Source organism: Sitophilus oryzae, unplaced genomic scaffold, assembly GCF_002938485.1.
Source record: "Sitophilus oryzae breed Bouriz unplaced genomic scaffold, Soryzae_2.0 scaffold_1170_pilon_pilon, whole genome shotgun sequence".
Classification (NCBI taxonomy): Eukaryota; Metazoa; Arthropoda; class Insecta; order Coleoptera; family Curculionidae; genus Sitophilus; species Sitophilus oryzae.
In genome coordinates, this window is record NW_022145805.1 from 382,790 (window position 1) to 395,388 (window position 12,599).

The window sequence follows — 12,599 nt, forward strand, 5'->3', positions numbered from 1 at the left end:
ATCTATTTTTCCAAGGCTCCTTGATTAAAGATTAGTGTTTTTAACATAGCCATGGCACTCTAGATTGAAATTTAAAATACAATTTTGTTTTAAGCAAAAATGTCAAAAATTGACGTATGGTATGTCATTCCATTCAGAATGTTATTTTCTATCGAATAAAGAAAAAAATACCGAGGGTGCCATTTAAAAATCAAAAGTTGTAGTCATTTCCGGTGAAACAGGAAGTGATCAAAAACAATTGATGAATACGTCAATCAATCCTAATTTACGTCATGTACTAACATACCAAATCCCGTTTTTTTAGCTGAAAAAATAAAAAAGTTATAGGGGTGAGCCACTTTTGAGACGCACCCGGTATATTTTTAGTTGTTTATTTAATATGAAGTTGTTATTTAATAATAAAAATTAAAGGTAATTAGGGTAACAGCCATATCGTTAAAAAATACAAGTTCAATTTGTACTTAATTTCAAGTTTAATATCCTGTATCGAAAAGTATCGATATTTTTGCTCACGATCAATATCGATACTTTTAGAGTATCGGAACATCCCTAGTCGCAACTCACCAGCTAGCGGCGCCGTGCTGGGTCGACTCGTGCGCGTAGAGAGTGTTTTAGCGTTTATGGCGTCTCTTGCGGCTCGAAACAAAACAACACGAGGCCCGAAGAAAAGCGTTTGCCGCAGTTTGGTTATGACAGTGTAGCGTGTAGAGTCTTTCGCTGCTTCTGCACGAACAGCATTTGCACTTTTTTCGAAATAACCAACAATTATGTCTTTTAACGAACAGATAATATCAGCAGTTTATAAGAATCCTACAATATGGAATCCTAGACATAGAGATCACAAAAATAAAACTGTTTTAAGTGCATTATGGAAAGAAATCAGCGATACCTTGGAGAGTGATGGTAAGTTTGTTCATATTTTATGTAGCTTTGTTTTTTAGTTAAAGTTATACTAGGTATTAATACATTTTACAAAAATAAATTATCTTGAAAAATTCTTTGGAAGATTCTAAGAAATCTAAAAAATAAAAAGTATGTATTAATGAACACCATTGCGTAGAATTCAAACGGAAACCAGCTTGTCAGTGGGATTTTGCTTGTAAACAAATTTGCTTAACCTACAAAAAAATTCTTAACGTTTCAGGAGGTATTTTTTATCCCATCTATCGTGAGAAGCAAAAAACAAAGAGAAAAATGGTATTAAAATAAGTTAAAAACGAAAATAATGTGAACGGCCAAGAAGGATTTCTAAACACATTTTTTATTACCCCTATTGTAAACTCCTTAAACCAACCCCATAGAAATATACAGTCTGTTGAATCGCTGACCTGAAGATAGGAAATCCCATGTAAATTTTAAAAACGATGAATAAGTTATTCCCATGTTATTTTTACAGAAAAATGTATTTGAAAGTGTTTAGAACTACTTAAAATGAACCAAATTGTTTATTTTTAATAGCTTCTACGAATTCCTTTTGGAGTTATAAAAGAGAAAAAAACTAAATTAATTAAAAAAATAATCTATGCTTGAATGGAATAGTAAACATGCCACCTTCAACGTAAATTTTAAATGTCAAATTGAAATTATTGTGGCTAAAAATAATTATTTTAAAATAATATACCTATTTTTTAAATTATAATTTTATAAAAATAGTTTTTAATGTCATATTGATTTTACTCTTGCCAAAAATAATCTGGAAATATGAATTGTATATTAAAGAAAATAGTTTAGTGGTATAATGGATTATTTTTTTACAAGCTGTAAAGGATTCGTTTTCTTCTCCTACTTATTTGGGATATAGTCGATCTGTTAGTTTTAAGGTTGCCTCTGTAGGAGTTCTTGGGAGATGCACTGTCAACTGTCTTTCCATCTTTTTGGAGGTCTTTCCGGCTGTCTGTTACCCATGGGCTTCCCTTCAAGAGCTATTAGTGGTGGCGTGTTTTCTTCCATGCGTTTTACGTGTACGAACCATTGTCTTTTTAGCCTTTTTCTTCCAACCCCCTAGGAAGGGTAGATGTCACCCTTACATTCTTAAATGGGAACGGGGGTCAAATGGCACATCATTTTAAAGGGCGTTTAATTCTCTTTTTAGTGGTATCCTACTTTGTTGCTTTTTTCCGAATAATCGTGTTTCAAAGTTGCAGAAACAATAATTAAATATGTCTACATTGAGATTTTAGTTTTCAGGCTAGTGTGTGTTTACAAAAAAATGATTGCAATGGATCTCCTTGTAGTACAAATAATTAGAATATTAGGTTGCACCACTTACGCTCCACAACTATAAGTTGTTCAAAATGTTGTCCATTTTCCTGTAAACAATAATAGAGTCTGTTTTTAAACTCCCCCCTAACATTTCGGTAAACTTAACCGGGAAATGACCCGCATTCTGCTGTAATTCGCCTTTTAAGATCATCAATATCAGTAGGTGGTGTTTTATAAACATTGGATTTAAGATGTCCACAAAGAAAGAAGTCTAAGGGTGTTAAATCCGGTGATCTTGGAAGCCATTAAATTGGTCCACTTCGGCCAATCCATGTACCCGGAAATCTCTCGTTTAACCACTGTCGGATCGGAAGAAAATGAAGTGGAGCACAGGAATGTTAACAAATCCTCCTGTAAAACTGGATTACCCTCTGCATCAATTTGAGTTTCTAGCTCTTGGGTGATACAAGGATCAATAGTCTCTTGAAACATATTAAGATGCAGATCACCTGTCAAGATTCCTTCAATAAATAAAGGACCAATTCAAGCATTTCCAAAAACACAAGCCCTCCTCACAACAATGTCCTTCTCGAAAAATATGAGGTTGTGAGAAAAATATTAAATAATTTGAGAAGAGGAAGGTTAATGGTTATGATGTTTTCTGTTTATTAGTATTTCGACCCCCCCTAGAAAAATGTAATGGCTACGTCCATGTTACCACCTATTCTTCTAATCATTTGTACTACAAGGAGACCCATTGCAATAATGTTTGTGTAAACACTAGCCTGAAAACCAAAATTTCAATGCAGGCATGTTTAATTGTTTCTGCAACTTTGGAACGCGATTATTCGGAAACCTCTGGACAAAAAGCACGGAAACCTCTGGACAAAGTAGGATACCACTGAAAAGAGAATTAAATGCCCTTTAAAACGATGTGCCATTTGACCCCCGTTCCCATTTAAGATTGTAAGGGGGACATCTACCCCTCCTAGGGGGTTGAAAGAAAAAGGCTAAAAATATTCATTTAAAGTGTCCCCGTTACAAATAAAATTGACGTGTCTTTCCGATTTTTCATATTTTTAACTGCAAGATAGATATTAAGGGTGGGAAGTTTTAAAATTGACACAGTGTATGTAGAGAGATAAAATTAATCTCATTACACTTTGAAACACCTAAAAGCTATTTTATTAAAATACTAATATTACCATACTAACTAACAATAGACTCAGATATAAACTACTTTCCCAGAAACCACTTCCCACTTTCTGTCTTAGCGTTCAGAATACTTTCGGAATGATCTCAGTGTTCATAGCTTATAACTTATAACTATTCAGAGGAGATTTAGGAGATTAGTTTGTAGCAGAGACATTTTTAGGCCTGAAACATTAAGCATTTTTTTAACACTCCACATGTATCTTTTACAATTTTTGCTACTGTGAACTTACCCATTCGAAAAGAAAATGATTGTTCTGTAACATAAAATTAATTTTTATAAAATAGATTTTAATAGTAATGATGTAATGATAATTGATATGGATTTAGTATTAATAATATAATTTAAATACTAACTATAGAAAATTGTATTTCAGTTGAAACCGTCAAACGTAAATGGAAGGGTCTAAAGGACTATTATCGGGCTGAAATGAAAAGAAATGCTAAGCCGCCTTCCGATGAAGAAGGTGGAACTTCAAAAACATCAGTTTGGCCCTATTTTAAGTTGATGGCGTTCTTGAATGATACTATGCGAACTAGAGAACGAGGTACAACACTAAAGGAAATAAATATTACAGATAGTTATACACATTTCCTGGTCGACTCCAAGACGAACAGTAACTCTATGGATCAAATATCTATTAAGGAGGAAGGAGATCAAGATGAGCCAGATAATTCAGAAACTGATCAATATGAAGGTGAAATATATGACGAGTCACAATACAAAGAGCCAAACAGAAGTAATCCACAATCTGAATCGGCATTTGCTTATGTAGAATATGTCGATATACCTTCAACCTCAAATACGAAATTAAATGAGGAAATTACGGAAAAGAAACGGAAGCTTTCTACTGATAATTATAGGCAGAAATTGGTTGAGACAGAGAGTAAAAAAACTAAACTACATGAAAAGGACGGAGATGAAGATGATGATTTGCTGTTCTTTAAGAGCTTGATTCCGGATTTTAAGTTACTACCGCGAACTAGTAAAATGTCTTTGAGAATAAAGTACCAGCAATTACTCTACGAAGAAACGATAAACTTATCAAACCGATCATCTATAATTTGATTATGTATAAGAAAACATTCAGTATACTCCACACCGACGGCGACGGCGACGCCGACGGTTTTGTCTACGATTCCTCCTAGGACTTTATGGTGTACGACAGAAGCGACCAACAGTTTCGTAATAACGATTTCCGATGGGATTTTTATTTGTATATAAACACTATTATTGAAACACTGTTTTCTAGTTTAAAATACAAATAAAAAATATAGTACTTAAACGATAAATATTTATTTAAAAAATTACGTCTTCCTGAGTAGGACGACAGTATTGAAAAAATGTCCTTATCCCAATGTTACGACTAGTCTGTCTTCCCGCAAAATAAAGTCTCTGTAGTTAACATAGTTTTCTGTACATGATGTCTAATTCTATTTAGTGATAAATCAACAGTTTCAACTGTCATTCTAGAATATCCAAAAAATTGGCTGGGGTGTTGACGCAATTGGTAGAAAAGTGTATTGTATTCGCCATTTGTGCTCCCTTTTCGATATAATTCATGTACCAAGAGATTCATCAGATTGTACCAAGAGATTTCGTCATAGCTGTGGTCTAATTTAAGATTAACTTCTCGTTTAGTAATAATTTTCTTGTGACTTTACTCTCCGATATCTTCATATTAGGTACAGACCTGCCGCTTCTTTGTCTTGTCTTTTAATGGATGCAACTCGGATGGATGTTGCCCACGTTCCCGAAGGAAAATATTTACTTGCCTCCTTTGCACATCAAATTCGGATTGATCAGACAGTCTGTGAAAACAAGGGACATGACAGGTGATGATGCATTTCAATTTTTGTGTACCAAATTTCCTCGTCTTAATGAGGCTAAAATCAAGAAAGAAGTTCTTGTGGCCCCCCGCCCCGAGTAGGGAATGCAATCCCGCAAATGCGGGATCCCTCTGAGATTCCGCAGGCTCAAAGTTGCGGGATTTACCGTGCGGGACTACTGGGTAACCGAGTCCATCTCGATCAAGGTCAAACCGCTTCGTTCCGGGCCGATGCGTCGGCGCTCGGAACCTGGCCATTAAAAATAAGTGAAACAAACAGGTTATTGTTAGATTTATTTCTGGCGTGTGTGCGTAAGTGAAGAAAAGCGTCTAACTAGTACTTGTGGACAATTTCGTCAAATAAACTGCCGGACATAATTATCGGGACAAGCAAAATTTGAGGGTAAATCTAAAGTTGAATATCTCTTGAACTAAAAAAGATTTTGGGATGCGGTTTGGACCAGGTTTTAGATGCATCTATTGTGATTAAGATGCTATGTGGTTTTCGAAAATATATTTAATATTTAGCGAATTCTCGTATACAGGGTGTTTTATAAGAGTGTGAAAATTTGATCAAGAATATTTTACCGCAAATTTACAATTTTTAAAAAATCGAAATTTTTACCAAGTACGACTAATCTGTATTAAAACAATTTGATCGGTTTTTTAATTTTTTTTGTTTTAAGGAAAATACGACGTTTTTTCGAAAAATATGCATTTTTAGTCATACGTATGGTCCTAGATAGTAGAAAAGCTTTGCACATTCTGCATATGCCAAAAAATTATTGATATAGAGTGTATCAAAAAGGAGATAACTAACACAAGTTAAAAAAACTTCAACATCAGAATAATATTTTTATTTATAAAAGAAGTAGATAAATTATAATAAAATCTAAGTTTATTTATTATTAAATATATTTTTTGAACTCCCTGTATACCCTGTATATATTACCCAAATTTCTGTACAGCTAGTTTAAGATACACGCTATATCAATATATTGTGGGCCTATGCAAAATGTACAATGCCTTTTGTACCATTTAGGATCAAATGTATGACTATTGTTCACAATCCCGCAATTTCGCGGATCCGCGGGACTGGTTGCTTTAATCCCGCGGGTTTGCGAGATTGAGATTTTGGTGCGGGATTGCATTCCCTAGTCCCGAGATTAGACAGCTTTCCCAAGATTTAACGTTTGAACACCTGAATTATGTGTAAGAACTTTTTGGGTAACCACAAAAGTAGTTCAGACGAGAAATTGCTGTTAGCGTACAAGGCCATAGAATGTAACATGTCTCTGTTGTATACATTTCCTTCACTCGCAGCTGGACTACTTTCCTGAAAGTTTAGAAGCAGTTTGGATGAACACGGGGAACGGTTCCAACAAGACATCACTAAGCTGGAGAAGAGATTTTTAGAGATGTGGAATGCAAGCATGTGGCGGAGTACTGCTGGTTTTTGGGAAGCCTGAGATGTATGTTAGGGTATAAATGGCAAGCAAGCAGCAAATAAAGAGAGCCTCAGATTTTTTTGCAGACTAGGTATAATGAAATTATTATCTACATAACAAAGCCAAAACATTCTGAACCAACAAAAATGGACATAACAAAACATCTTCTTTTAAAGTCTCATGATCCATAATATAGTCTACTAAAATCAAAAAGATTAATATAACCATTAAGCTTACATTATTTTTTAAATTACGAACACTTTTTCAGGAAAAATTAACTTAGCGTAGACCGTTCGAGTGCTTTTTTAGAAGATATCCTCACTTTTAAAATGTAAAAGAACAGAATAGGTGAGGTCGAATACTGACGTTTGACGATTAAGGTCAGTTACTCTTTTTCCACTGTCAATAGGGCTACTTCTTTTTTAATTTTTGATAATACTTATCCAGTAGTTTAATTTTTCGTACTGACTACACACAAAATGTATAAAAAAAATATGGTGTATCGAATAATTCGCCATTTTGCAAAAAGACTGGGCACATTATAAAACGCCGGCGTTTTAACAGAAAAAGGATATTTTACAAAGTGCCTATCTTTTCTCAGTTGCTTTGCAAAATGTCTAATGAAGACTAGTCAGCTTGCACAAAACATTTTACGCGGGATTGGTATAACTAACCTAAATTTATCAAACGACATTTATTGAACTTCTCTTTCAAAATTAGGAAATAATGGCACAAAAAGTGATAATTCTGTTAAATAGAGTATGGCTAAGGACGATTATTATAAAAATCTAAATTTATTTTATTCTAAAAGAAAGCAAAGTTTCACAAAGAAACAGCCCTGTACACAGAATCGAATTATAGAATATAATTAAATCAGATATTAATACTAAGAAATTAATATATTTTTTATTTAAAATTATGTTACTTGTAATTACAATTTATGAAATAGGGTTCAAGTTGTTTTCGTCTAAACAAAATATTTTTTTTTTGTTTGTTTTCAGTCTTGGCTTTAGGTCGTTGGGGTTGCAAAGATGTTTCTAGATTTTGGTTTGGTCTACAGTAGACATCGGGTATAGAAACGATAAATACGTACGTGCTCTATAGTAAAGTGTAATGTCCAAAAACAATTAAAAACAATAGTTAATATGTGTTATTGTGTTGTCCAGTTTAACAAATTTTAACTCTGTAAGAATCTACGTTCAAGAGGCTTGAAAAAGACATATACTGTCGAAACGTCGTCACAAAATAAAAAAATAATGAACAAAATCTAGAAACATCTTTGCAACTCCAACGACCTAAAGCCAACAGTGAAAACAAAAAAATATATAGTATACAGGTCAAAGAAACGAAACAAAAAAAAACAAAATAAAATTTTGACATAAATTATTGTTTTTGTTCAGGAAAATATGGGTTATTTTTATTAAAGCGTAAATTATTCAACATGCTTATGCTCATAGCAGACTAAGAAGCCGGGTTTTATAATATGCCTAGTCTCTTTGCAAAAAGCCGGATTATTCTATACGCCTGTGGTATATAGATATTTTATTCTTAGTGGTTTACTATATCACCACTGAAACAGAAAATATTAAAATCAATTTTAAGCAATAAATTCATAGCTTTAAAATACACAGTTATAAACCCCTCAGTAACACTTTACTTGAACTAACCTACTAAAAAATTAACTAACCTACAAAAAGCATGATATTCAAGGGTTTTCTGCCCTTGTCGTTGCAAATAAAAAGCGGAAAAAAGTATATTTAAGATACTAGATTTTTTAAAGTTTAGTTTCAGTAACTATAGAGTAAGTTACAGCAGATGTAGCTAGATTTTCTGATTCTTCTTTCCAAAAAATCCTTTATGGGTATTCCGCCACTGCACTGCAAGAAAATCTACAAAGTAAAATAATTATTTTTTTGTAAACACTTCTGCGTTAAACCTAAACGGACGTTGCTTGTCAGAAGTTATGTTTATAGTAATACAAATTTGCCTAACAAAGAAAAAAAATGCTTCTGATTCTTGATATAAATATATTTCAAATAATATTTAAATATTATGATGAATGTGGCAGTAGTATACACGTTAGTTTATTACACGATCTTGGGTTTTTCCAGACGTAAAACTCGTAGTGATAAGCAGGCGGAGGCGAGAAAATAGAAGATAAATTCGGTTTATCTAAACCGTAGGTCCTGATTAGAACTAATCTCGATTGAAGTTTGGTCCCAATCTATTGCAAGTCATCCAAAACATTAAATGCTGACGTAAACACATAGAGTGAGTCTCACATATACCAGGTAATAAGCAATATAACAATGGTTATACAAAGTTCCAATCAATAATTATTGGCATTTTTTGCCAAAATATATATTTAGGCTATAAAGGTTCGTAAAACGTACGGTTCATCAACAACTGAATATAACTTTCAGTTTTCTCAGAAGTATGCTAGATGAGAAGTATTTTATGAGATATCACAAGTTGACATTTAATTTCAGTCTGTGTTATGTGCTTGTTTTTCCTGAATTTTCAGTTATGGAAAGTTGCTTAAGCTGGCTCAATCAGTTCTTCGGACTGGGAAGAGGAACTAGAAACTGTAGCTGCTTTTATCGTTATTGAGGAGAAAAATAAAAACACGAGGAAAGCATGGGTCCATGACATGGAAACATGGAAAGAAACGAATTGGGCGAATTTCATCGTTTGGTTCAGGAATTGCAAAATGATCTCAAACGCTTTCACATGTATTTTCGCATGACTAAAGAAGAATTTGATTTTCTACATGGTCTAATTAAAAATGACATACAAAATACTCAACTTCGAAGAGCTATCTCTACCAATGAAAAATTGTGGATTACCAATTGGTTTGTTTGAGTGTAGTTCTGATGTATTAACATACTATGTAAAACAGCGCTCCATATTTTTTGTCGATAACGTGACAGTACGTGAGCTGTCGTGAGCTCAGTGTGTTTCCGGCTTTACTGGGAACGCTCTTAATCCTACAACACATGATCTACTATTATTGTGATCTCACTGATTTAGAGTTCCTAAGCTATCTAGTCTTGCTGCGTAAATTTGATATATGTACATACAACTGATATTTGTTTACCACATATTTTTATGGTAAACGGTAGTTTTCGCTTTTTAATTTTAATCGTAATTTTATCAAAATTAACTTTTCCTAAGGAAAATGTTAATAATATTTGTCAACATTGCCATTATACAACATACATAATCACCTAACAATGTTAATTCGGTTTTAACTTAAATCCCCTTAAAACCACTAATAACTTACCTATCTGTTTATTCTACAAATACTTTGGGAGTTTCAAACACCCTTCACGCTATTTATTAGCCAAAATACCGAGGGGTGTCGCTCCAGACCAAAAATATATCGCTCTCCGAAAAAAAACATCTGACTTCCCACCCTATAAATATGAACCGCTCATTAGACTTCCTATAGTTACAAAGATAGAACATTAAAAATAGGTTAGAATGGTCCTATAAGCGAGTGGTGTGTACAGATAAAGAAATTAGAAGTTTAACAGATATTATTTATTTTAAATTTAGTATGCTTAATTAATAAGCAATTATTATTAAACAATTAATTTGTTACATTTGCCAATTTGCGCACACTTTCATTCACAAGAAGGTCACTTTAAACATTATAAAAGAAGAAGCAAAATATTTTAACATTTGCTATTTAGAAAATTTGTCATGAGATATCATTTTTCTCATTAACATGTTTTTTTACTGTGAACGAATCAACTAAAAGACCACCACTGGATTAGATTATAGATTCTTCGAGGTCGCTATCAAATCAACCCACTGCGACATTTTCAAATGTATTGTGGTCATCTTCTGATCCTTAAGTTACATTCTCCAGTCCTATCCTGTTCACAAAATCTAGCAGCTTAGAGACTGAACCCTCTATGTAGCTCGATGTCAATGGTCTATCATTGCCTATTACCGAGAACCGCACATTTGCCAGGCTGTCGCACCGATATAAAATGTTTTCTGTATTTTCTTCTTCAGAATGACAGACCTTGCACATGGCTTTGTCCGTTAATCCCATTAGCTTTAGATACTTATTCGGCTTACAATGTCCTATTAGTAGACCCGCTACAGCTTTGACTGTGCTGCAATTGCTGATCAGGTCTGTCGTGAATTTTGGCGAATGTTCTACTATGAACATTTTTGCCTCTGCCCTGATGAGTTTCTCCACTATTTTAGAGATTTGTTGGCCACCCATCGCTCTGTCGCCATTCTCATGACATGCTTTTGCAATGGCGCAGAAGCGTTTTGTGTCAATGAATGTTACTCATGAGCCTTGCTTGGCTATTTCATCTGCCTTTTCGATACCCTTGTTATCCTCGTGTCCTTATACCCATGATAACGATGTTACTCATACCTGGTAACGATTTGTTCTTGGCTGCCTTTTTATTTCTTCTATACAATAGTGGATTGCGGCTAATTGTGTCTGAAAAATTGTGACATCCTTCAGATCTGCCGTGATAAGCTTAGGCGCAAATATATTCCTTGTTTGAGCCCAATATTAGAGCTCCTACGCCTTCCGACGTTCTTGAGCCGTCTGTATACCACGTTGCCCCAGCTATAATGGTACACCTTTTCTCCAGTCTTCGCTTCCTGGTATAGTTATGTTAAATTTGATGTTAAATCTATACCTTGTTACATCTAGCAGTAATCTCAATACCTCGTCTGCTTTTAGCTCATTGATTAGCTTCTGGTTTTCAGCACTATGCATCTGGCTTATGTGTTGCTGACCGTGAATTAACATGTGCATGTCAGACCCGCCAACTGTATTCTGCAGACAAAAATAAGTAAAAAGATTCGTATATGTATATGTAAATATATGTCCTAAAATGCTTAGTTTTGGAGATACAGGGTGTAGAAGTTTTATTTTTAATTAGATTTTTTCCAAATAATTTCTGAACTAACATCGATATTTGACTGAAAATTGGTGTCTGGGAGTTTTTTCACATGAGAAATTTGATTTTGATGTCAACATGACTACTTCTTGTAGAGGGCGCCACCTACACATTTTTTAACTGGTTTAAAGACTAGTATCCTTTCATCCGTACCTGTATAAAACTACTGAGTAAAAAATATACATTTACGACGTTTTTTTACGTAAAAAAGGTCTCTTGGTAAAAATCGCTACGAGTAATAGTAATAGAGATATTCGGAATCGAAATTATCAATACCTGTCATCATTGACAAAAATTAAACGTGTTGACTAAATAGTTATTAGACTGAAATCATAAATTTGAAATATTTTTCTGCCAAAAGTTCAACAGAAACTGTTTTAACATCATATTTTCGAAGAAAAATTTTTGATTAATTTAAAAAAATAAAAAGTTGCCAAATTTATTGTTTCAGTTTTTTTAACTGGTTTAAAGACTAGTATCTTTTCGTCCGTACCTGTATAAAACTACTGATAAAAAATATACATTTACGACGTTTTTTTACGTAAAATAGGTCTCTTGGTAAAAATCGCTACGAGTAATGGTTCTCGAGATATTTGGAATCGAAATTATCAATACCTGTCATCATTGACATAAATTAAACATGTTGACTAAATAGATATTAGATTGAAATCATAAATTTGAAATATTTTTCAGCCCAAAGTTCAACAGAAACTGTTTTAACATCATATTTTCGAAGAAAAATGTTTGATTAATTTAAAAAAATAAAAAGTTGCCCAATTCATTGTTTTAGTCTATCTATTCAGGTTTTTTTGTCAATAATGACATGTATTGACTATTTCCATTCTAAATATCTTCATAACAGTTAAAACACATGGCACCCCCTACAAATAGTGAGAGAGTTAGTGATGATAGAGTGATAGAGTTTGAGTCATATTGACATCAAAATAAAATTTCTCATATCAAAAAAACCC

The 12,599-nt window shown here is 33.4% G+C and overlaps 1 protein-coding gene across 1 annotated transcript; it reads left to right on the forward strand.

Moving 5' to 3' along the window:
- Window positions 1–651: 651 nt before the first annotated feature.
- On the forward strand, window positions 652–4,665 carry LOC115888949. Its single transcript, XM_030908840.1, has 2 exons — window positions 652–903; window positions 3,792–4,665. Exons 1-2 carry the CDS (start codon window positions 768–770, stop codon window positions 4,481–4,483), a joined length of 828 nt encoding a protein of 275 aa, XP_030764700.1. The 5' UTR covers window positions 652–767; the 3' UTR covers window positions 4,484–4,665.
- Window positions 4,666–12,599: the final 7,934 nt, after the last annotated feature.